This window comes from Enhydra lutris, unplaced genomic scaffold, assembly GCF_002288905.1.
Source record: "Enhydra lutris kenyoni isolate GAN:26980312 unplaced genomic scaffold, ASM228890v2 scaffoldscaffold29, whole genome shotgun sequence".
Classification (NCBI taxonomy): domain Eukaryota; kingdom Metazoa; phylum Chordata; class Mammalia; order Carnivora; family Mustelidae; genus Enhydra; species Enhydra lutris.
Genome location: NW_019154113.1, coordinates 4,538,353 through 4,556,260, shown reverse-complemented (window position 1 = coordinate 4,556,260; position 17,908 = coordinate 4,538,353). Strand labels below are relative to the sequence as shown.

Here is a 17,908-nt window from a genome sequence, read left to right as displayed (position 1 = left end):
TCTCTCTCTCTCTCTCTCTCCAGGCCCTCATGTTCCTGAGGTTACAGGGAAACCAGCTCGTGGCACTGCCACCTCAAGAGAAGTGGACCTGCAGGCAACTCAAAACCCTGGATCTTTCCAGAAACCAATTTGGCAAGTAAGCATGGAGGCTCTGGCAAGTTCCAGAATGCATGTGTGACCTCAGTCCGGCAGCCCCGTGGGCCGGTGTCTCTGTCAGTTTGTCAGGGCGACTATTAACAGAGCACCGCAGGCCCGGGAGGGGCAGGGGGACTTCAAGAGGAGACATTTATTCCCCCCGCATGCCCAGAGGCGGGAAATCCGAGGTTAAGGTGACAGCATGGCTGGTTTCCCCTGAGGCCTCTCCCTTGGGCTTGCATAGAACTGGCTTTTCCCCATGTCTCCCGTGGTCTTCCCGCTGTGCATGCCTGTGTCCAAATCTCTTCTTAGAAGGACACTAGTCAGACTAGCTTAGAGCCCACTCACATGGCCTCATTTTAACTTGTTTACCTCTTTAAAGACCTGCCTCCAATTACAGTCACATTCGGAGCTCCTGGGGGTCAGGACTTCAAAACATAGGGGCGCCTGGGTGGCTCAGTCAGTTAAGCGTCTGCCTTGGGCTCAGATCATGATCCTAGGATCTTGGCATCGAGCCCCACATCTGGCTCCTTGCTCAGCAGGGACTCTGCTTCTCCCTCTCCTGCCCCTCCACTTGTGTGCTCTCTCTCTCTCTGACAAATAAATAAATAAATAAAATCTTAAAAAAAAAAAAGACTTCAAAACATAAATTGGAAGGGGAGTCACAATTCACCAGTAACAACATCCTTCCATTTCTAATTTTTAAGGGCTCCTGGAAGATCTTCTCACATCACCCTAACCTGTCATTCTGTTCTAAAGTTTTGGCCAAAAAATGCACCTCCTTAAATAAGTCAGTCCCAGAGCCGTCTAATAAAAGATGAAAATCTGAGGATGAGCACAGCTTGCCTTTGGGGTCCTGGAGACCAGCCTCCCTATTTCACTTGCTGAAGCCCACTTCTTAGCAGGACTTGACCCCCAAAAGGGAACCCCCACCCCCACCCCCAGGTGAGAGTGTGTGATGTGGAGCAGCGACTGGAATGGGCCTTCTTGCCAGGCACAGAAATGCTGCCACCTGCCTGTAATGGAAAGCTCAAGAATGGAAATCACCATTGGCCATGCCAGCATTAGATCACCTCCTCTGGACATTTTTTTTTCCCCAAAGACTTCAGAGCATAATCAGTGCAATTAGTAGGCAAGGGCTGTGCTGACATAGTAGCTGCAGGGACCCAGACACCTTCCTGGTGGAATGTTCTCCCTTATCTCCGCATGGCTCGGCATTATATAGTCACAGCAAAAATTGTCACGGTCTCCTCAAAATCTGATTTTTTTTTTTTTTTTTCTTGCTCCTGCAGAAATGAAGACGGACTGAAAACAAAGCGTATTTCCTTTTTCACCACCAGAGGGCGCCAGCGTTCTGGGACCGAGACAGGTGTGTGTCCATGGGGGCAGATGAGACAGCCGGTTGGGCAGTTCCCTGCTCCACCACCGGGGGTCGCCCTCGCACGGCGTTTCCCCGGAAAAACCTGGGCGTGCCCTGTGCCTCATCAGACAGGTTTGGCCTGCATGTACCCTGAAACTTCTTTCCTGTTTGCAGTCTGATGAGACTGGTATATAAATGTGTGGATAGCTCTGTTGTGAGTGAGCACCGCCTAGAGATGGTACACCTGTTAGTACCTTTCTATAAGGGTCATGGCATGGGGTGTGGCTTGGGGTTCCCCCATTTTGCAGATGAGGAAGCGGAGGCTAGGGGTTGCAGTCAGCTCAGGCTCCCGTAACAGAGAACCACAGACTGGGCAGCTGAGATGCTGAAAATGTATGCTTTCACAGTTCTGGAGGCTGGAAGTCTGCGATCAGGCTCCTCGTGAGGGTCTTCTTGCTGTGTTCTCAGAGGGAGACAGACAGACGGACAGAGCAAGCTCTCTGGTATCTCTTCTAAAGACACTAGTGCCCTCATGGGGACCCTCCCTTCATGACCTCATCTAAACCTAATTACCCCCCAAAGCCTCCAACTCCAATTATCACTTTGGGTAGGCTAGGGCTTTGGGGGGGACACAGTCCAGTCTGCAGCACAGGGGCTGACTCACTTGCCCAGGTCATGTGGCTGCTCGGTTACAGAACCAGGTGTCAGCCCAGCACTGTGGGACCCCAGCACAGTGGGACCCCAACTCCAAGGTTGGGGAGAGCAGCACCATGAAGTCCTCACGGCCACACTATAGCAGCTGGTGAAGGCCTCGTGGAAACACAGCCCCACTGTCCTGGCCAGCCTGAGGGGCTTGGCCTCTTCCCCCAAACTCATCAGAAACGGGTCTGTTGCTAGAATGTTCTGACTGGTCTCACAACCAGGCCAGATCAGCCAACGGTATTCCAGGAAAACCACTTCTTCTCATTCATCGTCTTCTGGGAGGTACGGGGGAAGGTGTGGACCTGTCCCTCGAGCTCCTCAGCCAGCCCTCTTTTTTAACCCAAAAGTGAAGACTTGTAAAGCCAGCTATGCTCACAGAAATATTCCTCAAGACGCTGTCCCGGAGAACAGGAACCAGTATTTAGGTCATCCTCAGTGTAACATAACTTTCTTCTTTGGCTCCATTTCTGTTGGCCAAGCACTCTTTTAGTACAGGTGGTGTAAGACGGGGACGAGAAATGCCAGAGGCCAAGACCCATTTGCAGGAGGTGGACCTAAATAGTCTGTCCACCTGTTACTCTTCTTAATGACCTGATATGTGTGTTTATACATACGATATCCATACGCATCAGTCATGAATGAGTGCGTATGTTTTTTTACGTGTGATTTAAAAATAACATGGAACAGACCTAAGTAAATAATAGGAATTTAGTATATGACAAAGGGGGCATTTCAGTTTAGTGGGGGAAACACGCTTAATTGTTTTAATAAATACTGTGGTGTACCTGCCTGTCCAGTGGGAAGGAGAAAGTCACCACACTGGATTCCCTACTTTACTTCTACTGCAAAAATGTGCATGTAGGTTTCAGATTTAAACAAAGAAGAAAAAGAAAACCATAAACATTTAAGAGAATATAGGTATAATTTGTGGATGGAGAAGTCCTTTAAAACCTAGGTGGGAAATCCAGAAGTCACTAGAAAAAGACCAAAACCTTAGGCTTTGTAAAAATTGAAAAGTCTTGTTCAGTAAAAGGCATCATAAACTGAGCCATGATGTAGACAGACTGCGAAGGAATATTTTCAACACAAATCATTGCAACACAAATTGGCTTAAGTCCCTGATACACAAAGACTGCTTACAAATTAATTTTTTGAAAAGGACAACTCAATTGGAAAAAAAAAAAAAATAGGGGAGGGCAGTGGGTATAAACAGTTGGCAGGAAAGGAAATCCAGATGGCCCAGAAACTGATGAGAAGGCCCCAAACCACACTCATGGGGACATATCATGAGGAATTTCATAACTCATCCTTTTTAAAATGCGGGGCCTTAGGACTTTGGAAACTGAGTCCAAACATAGGGATTTGACTTGGAAGGAAGGACAAACTCTTTCTTCTCATTGACGCTGAAAGGGTATACTGTCCGTGGAAAGGGTAGCTGGGGAATGGATCTCGGTCAGGCTTCTGTTACTGTTGGTTGAGGCTTGTGAACTCGAGTGGGTCAGAAAGGTGTCTCCAGGATGGAAATGCAGAAGGGCAAGAGGAGGTAGGGCCCAGCACTCACAGGGACCAGAAGCTTCCTTGCGAAGCCGCCAGAGTGCCAGGCCAAAGGCACACCACGAAGAAACATGACAGGAGCATGTACTAATGTTCTGGAAAACGGCTTTGCCAGTGGCCGGCTGGAGCCCGTCTGGGGAGCCAGGTGAGGAGGCTGCGCCCCTTGGAAGTCTCCCTGGCAGAGTTGGGTGGTGGCTTTGGCCCTTGACAAAGGCCTCTTGAGTTTGTCCATTTCGTCTCAAAAGTTGAGGCCCACCCCAGCATGAAAAGAAGGAGACCCGTTGCAAATTCTCCCCACCGTGGGGCTTATCCTCCGGGCGGGCCGCTGATCCTCGGGTAAGGAATGACCTGTAAAAGCTAACTTGTGTGCCGATGGATAGTAAAATTCCAAGGAGATTTGTGTACAATGAAGTAGTCCTACTTGCGCGGTGGCCTTGTCCAAAAATAATTTGGACAGCCGTTTTTACGGTAAAACTCAGACCAGCAGAGTCATAAATAACTTAGGAAAGATTACAGTTCATAAATACTTCGAGCTGTGCTCTCCCAGGCCCGTCGCCACTTGGGGCAGTGGCTCTGTGACAGGTGCTGCTCCTGCAATAGTAATTCCTTATTCCATCCGCCTGCTGCTTACAGGGGCTTCGTAAACACCGAGGGACGACCTGAAAATCAGAAAACACAGGGGCCAGGTGTTCTGAGTGTGTTCTCGGGGAAGAAAGTGAGCCTTTCTTCCTTCCCGTGCATGTTCCTTCGGTGTGTGTCGGCGCAGGCTAAAGTGAATCGTTCTTTATCATTGGGGAGAAAGCAGTCCTTTTGAACATTTTTCTTACGTTCAAAGCCGTCTTTAAAAGTCTGTGGCACCTTCCTTACACTCCAGAAGGCACTGCACTGACCCCCCCCTCCATTCCCACGGGGGCCCGCTGGGCTGGTTTTCCGGGCGCCGATTTCGGGATTCCATTATCGCCTCTTCTGGAACATTCTCGGATGCCAGGTTACCCCATTAGCATTGATACCGCGGGTGACACGTGTGGAGAAGAGCCAGAGCAAAGGGAGGAAGTTGTGATCAAGGGCAGGAAAGTGGCTCCAGCCCAACAAAAGAATCCTGCTTCTCTATCTTGCTGGGCTGGCAGAGGGCCGGGGAGAGGGCTTTGGGGCAGTCTTTTATCTTGAGTTCTGGGAGCTGAGGCTGAAAGGCACCCTTGCAGGCATGGAGTCCTGCCCCCCCTTACCAGGGAGGATAAGGCACTTTGGAGATTTTGCTGAAACCTAAGCCTCTGATCCCCATCAGTGTGTGAGTCCAAGCTCCCGGCCCCAGTCGCTCTCGGCTCCCACGCTCTGGTGCCCGAGGAAGGAACACATATGACACGATCTCCATAGGAATCCCATAACTAACCCCATTCACGAAGTCACTTAAACACGAGAGAGTTGGCTGGCTTTTCAGAGAGTGGCATCTTAGGAAGCATAAAAACCAAGCCCGTTGTATTATTTGCTAATGGATTGGCTTTTTTTTTTTTAATTGAAGATGTGTCCGCCGTAAACAGAATTTTTAAATGGTGTCAGATGGTGTGGCATGAATATCCAGTCTCCTAGTCACTCCCCTCCCCAGAGACAGTGGTGGGGTGTGCGTTACCGTTATGTTTGTGTCTAACATCCGTGTACACGCATGTGTGCCTGTGTGTGCTCACATGCCTGTAGCGGCATGTAACATGCACACACGTGTGGTGCGTGTGCACACACCTGTGATGTCGTATGCCTGTGGCCCGCATCGCGTAATATCTTTATGCCTGTAAAATATATATGTGAAATGTACATAGTGCACGGGCTGTGCGTTTGCTCCCACGCCTGCACACACCCGTTTTCGCTCACCAGTAGCTGTCCAATGTTGCTTCACCCCTGCGTGTAGACCTGCCTCGTGCTTTGCAATAATTATATATTATCCCTGTCGCTCATCAGCTGCCTCCCTGCGGGGGGAGGGCTGTCTTCTGTCTTTGCTGTTACAAACAGTGTGCCTGGGAGTGTCCTGCCCTTACAACCTGGTCACACACGTGCAGGGACATCTGCAGGACCAACCCCTGGAATTAGAACCCCTCGGTCAGGAAGACAAGCACCTTACTCAGGTCGACTTGCCGAAATGCCCCCCAGAGGCTGCTGCCAGCTCGCACACCCGGGTACCTTCCAGGCCATGCCGGGATGGTCTAGAATCCTCTGCCAACATTCCCTCTGCTTTGGCATCTCTTTGCAGCGGGGGTGCTGGAATTTCCAGCCTTCCTAAGTGAGTGTTTGGAAGTCCTTTGTCTGAACGACAATCACCTGGACGCCATCCCTCCTTCGGTTTGCCTCCTGAAGAGTTTATCAGAGCTCTACCTGGGAAAGTGAGTACCCAGCCGGCAGGGGGAGACTGAGTGTGCTTCTGTCTCCCATCTGAGGACGCAGACCCCGGGGCGGGGGAAGGAAGCCATCTATGTACGGGGAGGCAGCAGGGGGACTTTGAGAACCGGGCTTCGTCAAAGAGGTGGGAAAGGGAAAGGCAGAGGCCATGATGCCTGACGCCTTCTGTCCTAATGAGAACTGCTCAGTCCTTCATCCTTCCATTCGCCGTATCCCTACCACTGGCCACCGCTGGGGAGTGCAGTGTGAGAAACAATGAAAATATCAATTCGGTTATGTTGCCTTTTTGAGAAGAGACACTGATAATCTTTATGGCGTCCTAATCGATAGAAGAGAGAGGATGTTGGGGGAGGAAATCTGGTTCTAAGCCACGGGGCTCTGCAGAAGGCAGAGCTGTCTTTCCAGCGAGGAAGGCTTCGGAGATAACTGTCTCGACGGAACGCTCGAGATGTTGGGCTGGGGGTGCAGGGCCCAGAGGCTGACAGCCTGCCACGTGCACGCATGCGTGTAGTTCTTTGTGTCCTCCCACGGTGTGTGTGTCCCCTCAGCAATCCTGGCCTCCGTGAGCTCCCGGCGGAGCTGGGGCAGCTGAGCAACCTCTGGCAGTTGGACATCGAAGACCTGAACATCACCAACGTGCCCGCGGAGATCAAAAAAGAAGGTAGGCTTTCCGAGGCAGCACCCCTCCCCACCCCAACCGCCCCGGGAAAAGAGGACTCGAGTCCAGTCGTTAAGGACCTGGGCCGGAAGCAGCTTAGGCTCCCGTGGTTGGGCAGGTGCAGAGAGATGACCCAGAAAGTGATGGTGTCTGAGCGCCATTGTACTGCAATTAACCACGTGATGAAACTATGATTTTGTGGGCGGGAAGGATACCGTCTTTAGGTCCTTGACTTTTGGACTCCACTGTTGGGATAATTATGACTACAGCTTCCCTGCACCGTCCAACCCAATCTCCCTCTCCACATCCCCCATTAGAACATGGGGAAAGTGTTCCTTCAAGACAGGATTTTGTTTCCCAAGAGCTGCGAGCGTGTTCTCGTCCATACGTCAGCGGCGTCTACCTTCCCTGCTCTGTGATTTTGCCCAGGCCCCAAAGCGATGCTGTCTTACCTGCGCGCTCAGCTACGGAAAGCAGAGAAGTGCAAGCTGATGAAAATGATCATCGTGGGTCCTCCGCGCCAGGGCAAGTCCACCCTCCTGGAGATCTTACAGACGGGGAGGGCCCCCCAGGTGGTGCACAGCGAGGCCACCATCAGGACCACCAAGTGGGAGCTCCAGAGGCCAGCTGGCTCAAGAGCCAAGGTCAAGGATGGTCGGCGTGCTGAGTCCCCGTGGGCGGGAGGGAGATTCCCGGGCCCCTTCTCTCTCCCCTCTCCAGAGAGCCTGGGATTTTCACAGCCTGGAGCCTCAGGCCCCGAATATTTATAAGAGCCACTGTCTGCTGTCTCAGACCAGCTCCTGTCAAGGGTGGTGAATAGTTTCTTAATAATTTCTTCACATGACTTCGTGGTTGTTCTGTTATAGTTAAGTGGAGGCTTCGGGCCAGTGGTTCTTAGTCTTGGCTGTCCATTAGATTTCTCTGATGGGCTTCTAAAGATAGCAGTGGCCAGGCCTTGCCACTCCTGGCCCTAAGGATGGCATTTCAAAGCGTCCAGAGTAGCTGTCCCCGAGAGCAGAGAGCAAACTGCTACCATAGGCAGCAAGACACAGCTCACCTGCCCCTGATGGGGAGGCTGAGGGCGCCCCTGGAATGAATGTCCATCCCCGCTGACACCGGCTCCCATCCCAGGTTCTGAAAAGTCCAGTTCTTAAGCCCTATTTAAAACGAATCCTCTGGCGACCCCATTAATCATCTTGTTTTCTGTTCAGTATGAGCCAAAGGAAAAGGAACACGGGCTCGCCCTGGAATCGGGGGAAAGAGCCTGCAGAAGAGTTGGGGGGATAGAGCACAGCACGAGTGCTTAGCTCTTTCTTCCAGCTCAGGGAAGGAACGCACCCCTATCACGCCTCCCTTAGCTGTTGCCGTATTTGTGGTTACACGGAACCACACCAGGACCCGGGTGCGAGGAGGCTGTTGAGGGCAAAACAGACAGGTCTTGGGGCCAGAGGCTGCACGATGGCCCCCCACGGCCCCCAGCACAGGGCCGACTAGAGACAGCTTCCCTTGCAGAGTCTTCTGCACAAGATCACTTGCCAAGTCAGGTTTTCTAAGTTCGGGTCATTAAGCATTTAAGTTATATATTTTAACAGACTCAGACACTGGTTCTCTAGAGAGCAGAGTTCCGCCTGGTAGTAGTATCAGAACCACCACCCCTGCCCCCCCAGGACTCCCCAGGAGTGAATCTCACTAACTCATGTCCGGAGGCTCTTAAAAACCACCCAGGATCTCTGGATTCTCTCCTGTTTCGTTTTGTTGGGTTTTGTTTGTTTGTTCTGTTTTGTTTTTGTTTTTTGAGTAATTACTCAGTATCACTTTCTTCCAGCCGGTCTTCAGCAAATGATTGTCCGAGGTCCGAGGGGTGAATTGCCATTTCCATCTTTCCTGTCCCTCGGCCCCCACTTCCTTTCAGCCGGCGCTATAATTTCCCCTCCTTTGTCAAGGGACCACCAGCACCTGATCTCTCGAACGCGGAGGCCCGTCCCTGCCCGTGTGTCTGGGCCCTCAGCCAGTTGAGAACAGCTGTCCGTTTTCATTCCTTTGCAAAAGCAGGTCAGCACGCCTTGTCTCGGCGGCCAGCGGGCTACGTCGTGGAAACGACCCTTTGGTGCCGAAGGCTGCCGTCTTTCTGCTCGGGCCAGACTCTGAGCTCACAGGATGACAGAGAAACCACCGTTTACACAGACTTTCCCGGCAACACAACAGCTAATCTTTTGTTTGGTTCCCACGACGGGACGGCTTCCCATCACCCTCGGGGGGCGCCTTCCCTCATTGGGCGCTGCGCTCTGCCCGTGTCCTCGGCCGTGCCCTCGCATGGATGGAGGTTAAGCCTTGGCATGAGCATCGATGTCAGCCCCGGGGGTTCCCTCCAGTAGGAGGTCTAACCATCTGCTGCAGAGACAGAGACACAACCGTGTCCCCAGTGTTCCACAGACATAGGTGGACACAAACACCCCAGCCCATGGGCACCCGCCTTCCAGCGCCTGGCCCTGTGCTCTGTGAGCGGTAGATAGAAGCTTCCAGAAGTCCCACCTTGGCACTGCTGGGTCCCTTTCCCTCGCTTGGGTTCCTTGATTCCCAAGAGAGACAGCAGGACTGGCCGAGCCCTTCCATGGCTGTGCCTTTCTTAGGCCCCACGCACAGCACCGGAAGCCGTCGGTGACCTCAGTGTGGCTGTGACTATGGCTGTGGTCCTAAATGCCTCCTAAATGCGGCTCTTGTTGCTCAAGCAGGTGGAGTCTGTGGAATTCACTGTCTGGGACATTGGTGGCCCCGCGAGCATGGCCACCGTCAACCAGTGCTTCTTCACAGACAAGGCCCTGTATGTGGTGGTCTGGAACTTGGCTCTGGGCGAGGAGGCCGTGGCCAGCCTCCAGTTCTGGCTGCTCAACATCGAGGTGAGGAGACGCCAGACCCTCAGGTTGCGGGCCTCGGAGCCTCATGGGGGGCCCACCACTTCTCCGAAGCATCCCCCTTTATGCGGTGGTGGGGAAGGAAATGGTCAGGGAGAAACGCTGGGCATCATGGCGGGTGTTAGGAGGGCCCCTGATTCATAGGTCACCGTGGAGCCCTTAAAACCCTCCTCAGCCAGATGGTTGTCCGCGCCCTCGTCATTTTCTTCTACCTTAAATTTAAGAGCCTACCCCCACCTTGGACCCAAAAAGAAGACAGAGCCCCCCGCCCTTTCATAGGTAAAGATGGTAAGAGCCTGGATGCAGGCCAGGTCACAGGTGGCAGACACACTGGCTGAGGGGACAGAGATCCAGCCCATCTGGGATGCCTCTCCTGGAACCTCTTCGTGCACAACATGCCCTCGAGGTTTCCGGAGGTTTCCCGGGAGCTGTTTCCCAGTCCCGCATCTGTGCTCAGCTGTGGGGCTGTCTTCGGCAGGCCAAGGCCCCAAACGCAGTGGTGCTGGTGGTCGGGACGCACCTGGACTTGATCGAAACCAAATTCCGAGTGGAGAGAATCGCAACGCTGCGCGCCTACGTGCTGGCACTATGCCGCTCACCCTCCGGGTCCCGGGCCACAGGCTTCCCCGACATCACCTTCAAACACTTGCAGTGAGTGTCCTGCTCTCTCGCACCTGGTGCCCAGCGGTTGCTGGGGCTGCGGCGCCCTCACGTGTCCGTCTTCCCCGCCCCGGGTAGGACAAGCTCCCGCTCGTGGATTGGCAGGGCAGAGCGCGGACACCCCCTCCCCAGGTGTGTGGGTCCTCCCTACCCCATGGGTCCCCTCCTCAGGGTCCCCTCCTTGCCTGTGGCCTGTGTTGAGCGTGCACGGCCCCCGTGAGACCCAGATGTAGAAAGTCGTGTACCACCTGTCCCATTTGCTGATCTTGGACGGATCACAGGCCCCCCATGTGGTCCTGGTCCTCACTTTGGGTCTGAGTGGTCCGAGCCGGTGCCAGTGGGATCGAGGCCCTGAACTTGTTGATTCTCCCCTCCTGTCCCTGGGCTCCTGACGGTCCCGTGGGTTATGGGGACCATTGTGCCCTCTTCACAGATGGTGGAAGGAGCTCAGCGAGTTAAGCACGACTTCTGTCGTAGGAAGCAAGTGTGGGTTGCTATGCTGTGCTGGGGGCTCTTGGGTCCCCCCCCCTTTGGGTGGGGTGCTGCAGTCCTGGTGCAGGGATGAGCCGGGGTCACTTCCGCTTGCCTCAGAGCACAGGATCGCACGGACCCTGATGCAGAGCTTCAGGACTCCCTCATGTGCCCTTGAGAACACCCCTGAGGCCTGCGATAACAGGACCTGTCCAACCTGCCTCTGCCTTTCCAGCTTGTGTCCTTGGGGGTCACCTTGCACCTTCGGGCCTCACGTTCCTCCTCTGTAAAATGGGTGCACTCGGGACACAGTGCATCGCTCCCCGCACAGAGCGTTGCACCAAGTGGGCCCTTAATGCGTGTCTCTGCGCTCACCTTTCCCGGGTCCTTTTAACATGCCCGCGTGAGGGACAAAACCCAGGGACACAGAGATGCTGCCCAGCTTGTCGGAGAGGAGCCGTGTGGCGAGGGATCACGTTCTGTTTTGCTCTCACAGCGAGCTCTCCTGTAAGAGTCTGGAAGGCCACGAGGGGCTGCGGCAGCTGATTTTCCATGTCACGTGCAACATGAAGGACGTGGGCAGCACCATCGGCTGTCAGAGACTTGCGGGGAGGCTGGTGCGTGCTCAGGCCTCCGGCTGCAACCCGGGGTGGGGGGGTGGCGCTCCCTTTCTGTCGGGAATCCCAGCACCTATGCTGCGTGCTCAGTCGCGCTGGTCCCCATGCAAGCAGTTTTGGGGGAGGGGTGTGCAAGGGTGCAAGGTTGAGGGGGTGCAGGGGTGAGCGGGTGAGAGGAGAAGGTCACCCGCTCAGGCCTCCGGGGAGTGGGGGGCAGCAGGTGGGGCCAGGTAGGCGGGGCGCAGCTCGGGAGCTTCGGGGGCCCAGCCAGCCCGCCTGTCGCCCAGATCCCCAGAAGCTACCTGAGCCTCCGGGAGGCCATGCTGGCCGAGCAGCAGCGCCGCAGCCTGGGCGACGACGTGCAGTACCTGACGGACCGGCAGCTGGAGCAGCTGGTAGAGCAGATGCCCGACAAGGACATCAAGGACTACGAGGACCTGCAGTCCGGTGAGCGGAACCCCAGAGGGCGGCGGGGGGGTGGGGGCAGGGGGAGCCCTGGGAAGGGGCAGTCCCGTGTTTCACTGCTGGCACCTGTCTGCAAGTGACCGTCAGAGCACTTGGTGTGGTTGTGACACGAAGGGGGGTCCGTGGTTTAAAGAGTAGGGACGTTTGCAAAGATGGGATCTGCGAATGCTGGAGGTGGGCGGGCTGGAGCTCCCCAGCGGGCCATCAGATCAGCAGGTTGGCAAGAGTTCCGGGGTGCCACTAGGGCACCCGGGACGGGGCAGCAGAGCCATCTGCAGGGCCACGTGTGCTGGGGGCATTGCTTGCTTCCCAAGAAGAACCAGTGACCCGGACCCCTAGGGACTAGTTCACCCTAGAGTCCCTGTCACCCTTTGTCTGACGCTGCTCCCCTTCCCTGGGTAGCCATCAGCTTCCTCATAGAAACCGGCACCCTGCTCCACTTCCCGGACACCAGCCACGGCCTGAGGAACCTCTACTTCCTTGACCCCATCTGGCTGTCCGAATGTCTGCAGAGGATTTTCAACATCAAGGGCTCCCGGTCGGTGGCCAAGAACGGGGTGATCCGGGCAGAAGACCTCAGGATGCTGCTGGTGGGGACCGGCTTCACACAGCAGACAGAGGAACAGTATTTCCAGTTCCTGGCCAAGTTTGAGATCGCCCTGCCTGTGGCCAACGACAGGTGAGGCCACGACCGGGCCGCTCATGCTGCGCCCCCAGGGAAGGAGTGGGGTTTGGGGTCACTGGGGGCTTGACCAAGAGCTCCAGACACGGGCCGTGGGGACGGATGACCTGCCCGCCTGGGCTGTCCTCTCCTTTTTGGGCCCCGGGGGGGTCTCTTTTCAGGGGCTTCAAAGAAACGCATTCACTGAAAAAAAAATACAAGAAAACATGCATGAATGGCATTAAAAATATCTTGCAGGGTGGGGGGGCTCATATTTTAGAGAGTGGATTGTTTGGTTATTTGGTGAATGCAAATGGGATAAGTGACAAGGGGACACTAATTATATAGCCTGGTTTCCAAATGCAGGGGGGCAGGGCCCGGGGTGGGGGTGGGTACGTGTGGGTCCCATCCAGTGATGCTGCCTTTGAGCTGGCTGGGCACACAGGGCCTCCGTGTTCCAATTTCAGTTTCAGCTGCTTCCTGGGTCTGATATTGATGTCGCCCACGAGGCAGTAACCAGGACCCCAAACCCGCAGACCTTTTCCACGCACGTACCGTAGACTGTGTCACCACCTGCTTCCCTAGAGCTAGAGCTAGTCCTAGACCTCTGGGGTCATGCCCACTTGAGACTCTTGGGAAGCTGGCCTGGACCCTGTGTGGCCAGCCCAGAGACTCCACCTGCATAGACTGGGCCTCTAGGAGCCAGAGCTGGGCCACCGTGCCCGAGGCACCCCGCAGATTTCCACTCAATCGTGTAACTGTGGGAGAGGGCCTCTTGTCCCTCCAGCCCCCTGGGAGCCACGAGGGGATCCTAAAAGGAGAAACCCCAAGGAGGGATTGAAAGTCTGCATGATCCCTCATACCGTGAACAAGGGATGTCTTTGACTTTGGTCCATGCAAAATGAGGCAGCCTCTAAGTTTACAGTATTGCCGAAATCAGAGAATTTTCCAGTTATTTTACCAACAGGTAAGAGGAATGAGGGGTTACCAGGACTCAATAAAAGCAAGTCGGTTCTGCACACACATATGACCGGTTGAACCATAAAATTACCCAGGTTATGGCCGAGTCTTCTGGAAGGCTTATAGTCCAGTGGGTGAGACCACAGGGCCAGAATGCTTGCATACGAATCCCAGCTGCCTTTCTTGTCTCATCTGTACAACAGGAATAAGACTATCGTCAACTGGTATTATAATTATTGTGAGGATTAAATCAGATAATACATGTAGAATATGAGAAGTGTCTCTTACCCTTAAAAGCTCCAAAGATGGGCTGCCTGGGCGGTTCAGTCGTTTAAGTGTCTGACTGCTGGTTGCAGCTCGGGTCGCAATATCTGGGTCTTGAGATCAAGTCCCAAGTCGGGCTCCTTGCTCAGCACAGGGTCTGCTTGAAATTCTCTCTCTCCTTCTCCCCCTCCCACTGCTAGTGCATGTGCACACATGCCTGCTCTCTCGCGCTCTCTCGCTCTCTCTCTAAAATAAATAAATCTTAAAAAAAAAAAACCTCCAAAGACATGAGGTGTCATAAGCATTATTATTATTACCCTCCCTCTATGTTAAGTCATCAAAGCCAGTGGTATCTAGTTCCCTAGAAAGTCACAAATGTCCGGGTATTTTCCATTTTAGCACAGGTGTAATGGTTCCCTTGTGCCCTAGGCAAGTTCCCTCTCCTTGCACATGAATGTGTATTTGGTTAACAGTGCTGCCCTGCGTCTCTGAAAGCTCCTGTCCCACGGAGCTCCTGGCAGTCACGGTGGTGTAGCGTGGGCTCGCTCCTCCGTAGAGACACGGTCGTTCCCCCCCACACCCCGCACCGACCAAGGTTTTGTTCAGCAGACACAGGAAGAATTTGCCTCTTCCATGCCCATCTTGCTGACCGTCTGGTCATCCCCCAGTTCATCCTTTCGCCACGAGCGATCACTTTCCAGCAGGTGAGCCGGTGTCGGTGGTCTGGAGCAGAGCAGCCGTGGCCCGTCGGCTGGCATCTCTCCTCTCCCACGCTGGCTTCGGAGCGGTCTCTGCCTTTGGCCACGTGGAGCAGCTGCTCAGTGTGGGCTGCGCCGGTGCCCCTGGCCGCAGAGCCCACTCCCTCCCCCCCAACTCGGCACCACCCGGGAGAGAGGGAAGCTGCGGGACGTGGCCGGTGTGAGCTCCACGCTGAGTGTGGTGTGGGCGGAGGAAGTGGCGTAAATCATGGCAAGGCACTGATGAGGACCTCTGGATTGGGGAGGGACGGGGAGCAGATGTACAAGGACTTTTCAGAACGTGAAGGACTAAGTCAGGCTTGGGTAAAGGCCAGTGGGTGGAGGGAGAGACACTCTAGCTGGGGTGAATGAGAAGGTCCTCTTACCCCAGACCCGAAGTGGCTGAAAAGGACCTGAAACCTCACTGGCTTGCCCTGTCGGGCCCCCCCCGCCCCCCGCAACCAACCCTCTGGGGCAGGTGTCCTTTCTCTTCCCATGTCAGGAAAGGAGAGTCTGCACGGGGTTGCAGGGTTGAAGGCACAGAGCTGGAATGGACGCTTCTACGATATTTTCAGAGTAGAATCCAGAACATTCTAAAGACACTTTATTGGCGCTAAACTGATATATTTAAAAGCTTCAGGGGATGGGGCGCCTGGGTGGCTCAGTGGGTTAAGCCGCTGCCTTTGGCTCGGGTCATGATCTCAGAGTCCTGGGATCGAGCCCCGCATCGGGCTCTCTGCTCTCTAGGGGAGCCTGCTTCTTCCTCTCTCTCTGCCTGCCTCTCTGCCTGCTTGTGATCTCTCTGTCAAATAAATGAATAAAATCTTTAAAAAAATAAAAAAATAAAATAAAAGCTTCAGGGGAGCTGAAGGCACAGTCTTTGTTCAGAAAAGAACCCACAAAAGGCCACCCCATGGCTGCTCCCGCAGCTCCCTGCACACAGAAGATTCTGGGTTTCAGGCACGCTCTTGGAGGGGCCTCCCCAGTTTCGGCTGTTGTCAGCTGACTCGGTGACTCAGCACTTTTATGCTGAGCAAGAGGGCTCTCATAAAACATCCCTCCGTGCACAAACAGCCTCATTCTAACTTTTAAGGCGATGGTGTTATCTCAGCCGTCCAAGAACAATAAATAGCTTCGAAGGCCAGAAACATGACTCTGACCCCAATGTCTCCATGGCCCTTGGAACTGTGCGGCTGTATTTGTGTTTCCTTCGCCATCCAAAGTTAATTTTAAGCGATTCCCCAGTCACAGCCCCCTTTGCAGTGAACAGACTGAGACTTACTATGTCTGATGTGTTTATGACCACAGACATTCTCCTGTCTTACCTTAACATATTCTAGTCGCTGTCCTAGAGGTCTTTCAAGAGGTACCTTTGCTGTCCCCTTCTTCATTTCCTCTTGGACCATTTATTCTCAAACACAGAAACTACCCTGTCTGTCTAAAAGTAGAATTCCAGGGGCACTTGGGTGGCTCAGTTGGCTAAGCATCTGCCTTTGGCTCAGGTCATGATCCCAGGGTTCTGGGATCAAGCCCTGAGACGGGCTCCCTGCTGAGCAGGGAGTCTGCTTCTCCCTCTGCCTCTGCCTGCTGCTCTGCCTACTTGTGATCCCACTTTCTCTCTCTGTCAAATACATAAATAAAATCTTTAAAACAAACTTTTATTTAAAAAATAAAAGTAGAATTCCAGAGGCTCTGCGAGGGGGAAGGCACTGGGGCAGGGGTCCCAGGCCAGGCCACGCCGTTCACCTGTCCCCATTGATGTGTTCCAGCTACCTTCTGCCACACCTCCTTCCATCCAAACCCGGCCTGGACACTCACGGCATGCGGCACCCCAAGGCCAACACCATTCAGAGAGTGTTTAAGATGAGTTTTGTTCCCGTCGGCTTCTGGCAAAGGTTTATAGCACGGATGTTGATCAGCCTAGCGGAGATGGACCTGCAGGTAGAGGCCATTTCTACCCCGAGGGGGGATGGGGTGGAGGGAAGGGGAATGCACGCAGGGCACCCAGAGCTGAGCTCTCCCGGGAAGGAGAGGCCCTTTGCTGGAAGGGGTTGACTGAAACCCCTTTTTCTGTAGCAAAGCTGCTGCCTTAAGCCCAGGAGGCCAACATGAGCACAGCTGCCTTCTCTTCTGTGGCTGGCAGACCCCTTTGCGCCCTTCTGTGAATAAGAAACCAGCCCCTAGCTGGCTCAGAGTCCACATTTTAGGAGCTGTGGTTGTAAACCAGTCCACATCAGAAATCCCCTTGTTAGAACAGAGATGTCCGGGCGCCCTCCGAGGTTCCAATGCAGTGAGTGAGGACTGGGAACCGGCCTTTTGCGTATATAACCATGGTCCCCCGCGATGCCCCGGGTTTGGAGACCACACTTAGAGAACCGTGGCTTTGCCGCTCAGGCAGTGGCCTGAGCTCACCTGGGGAGTTTCTGACAGACACGGACAGAGGGCAGGCTGCCTAAATCAGACTCTCTCGGGGCGCCACCCAGGCATTGGGAGTTTTTAGAACTTGCCAGGTGATTTCACCGTCAAGTCTGAGAACCACTGGTGTGGATCTTTAACTTGGGCTGGAAGCAATGAAGACCTGACCCAAGCAGTTCCTTTCCGTGGATTCACCCGGTAGGGGGTCAAAAGGAGTGCTGGCTTTCCGCCACCCTTAATGCAAAACAGTAACACGGAAGTAGTATTTGTCTAGAATGGCGTTTCTCAAAGTGGGATTCCAGAAACTCACCTGGGAACTTGTTAGAAATGATGGGTATTAAGGAGAGCACGTATTGCCTGGAGCCCTGGGTATAGTGCTTAAACAATGAATCTTGGAACACTGAAAAAATATAATTAAATTAAAAAATAATGAAATACAATGGTAAGGAAACAAATAAATATTTAAGATTTCTCTAAAAAAAAGAAATGCAAATCCATGCCCCCCACACACATACCCACTATGTCAGAAACTCCAGGACAGAGCCCAGTGCTCTGATTTTCACAGGCCTTCTAGAGGATTCTGACCCAGTATGAGCACCCCTGGCAAAAACTTGGAATATTTGATGCTAAATTCACTATGAATAATTGTTGAATAATTGATGCTAAATTCACTATGAGTTTTATTTTTGCCACATTCTAATGAAAAAGGCCCTTATGGAATTAACAACCCCATGGCTGACTAAAGATGTTCTTTGATCTTCTGAACATTTTACTGAAATGTTAAAAAATCAATACAAGAGCCTGAAAATCATAACTGCTGTGGCCCATGTTGCGGGGGGTGGGGGAAGGGCTTGCTTACAAGGCTTGGGGGGCCCAGTGATGATGGGAAAAGTGGGTACAGGAGCTGGCTGGTCTACAGTTCTGATTCGGTCACTCTGCCCTCCCTTTGAAC

At 53.7% G+C, this 17,908-nt stretch overlaps 1 protein-coding gene across 1 annotated transcript in view; it reads left to right on the top strand.

The window, feature by feature from the left end:
- Nucleotides 1–17,908, top strand: part of LOC111152708 (leucine rich repeat kinase 1) — a 127,898-nt gene that overhangs the window by 71,267 nt on the left and 38,723 nt on the right. The window contains exons 10-20 of the mRNA XM_022511281.1: nucleotides 24–136; nucleotides 1,428–1,504; nucleotides 5,991–6,120; nucleotides 6,685–6,797; nucleotides 7,224–7,438; nucleotides 9,527–9,691; nucleotides 10,185–10,357; nucleotides 11,334–11,454; nucleotides 11,742–11,901; nucleotides 12,322–12,598; nucleotides 16,311–16,482. Coding sequence (XP_022366989.1) covers nucleotides 24–136; nucleotides 1,428–1,504; nucleotides 5,991–6,120; nucleotides 6,685–6,797; nucleotides 7,224–7,438; nucleotides 9,527–9,691; nucleotides 10,185–10,357; nucleotides 11,334–11,454; nucleotides 11,742–11,901; nucleotides 12,322–12,598; nucleotides 16,311–16,482 — 1,716 coding nt within the window. The remainder of the gene's footprint in view (nucleotides 1–23; nucleotides 137–1,427; nucleotides 1,505–5,990; nucleotides 6,121–6,684; nucleotides 6,798–7,223; nucleotides 7,439–9,526; nucleotides 9,692–10,184; nucleotides 10,358–11,333; nucleotides 11,455–11,741; nucleotides 11,902–12,321; nucleotides 12,599–16,310; nucleotides 16,483–17,908) is intronic.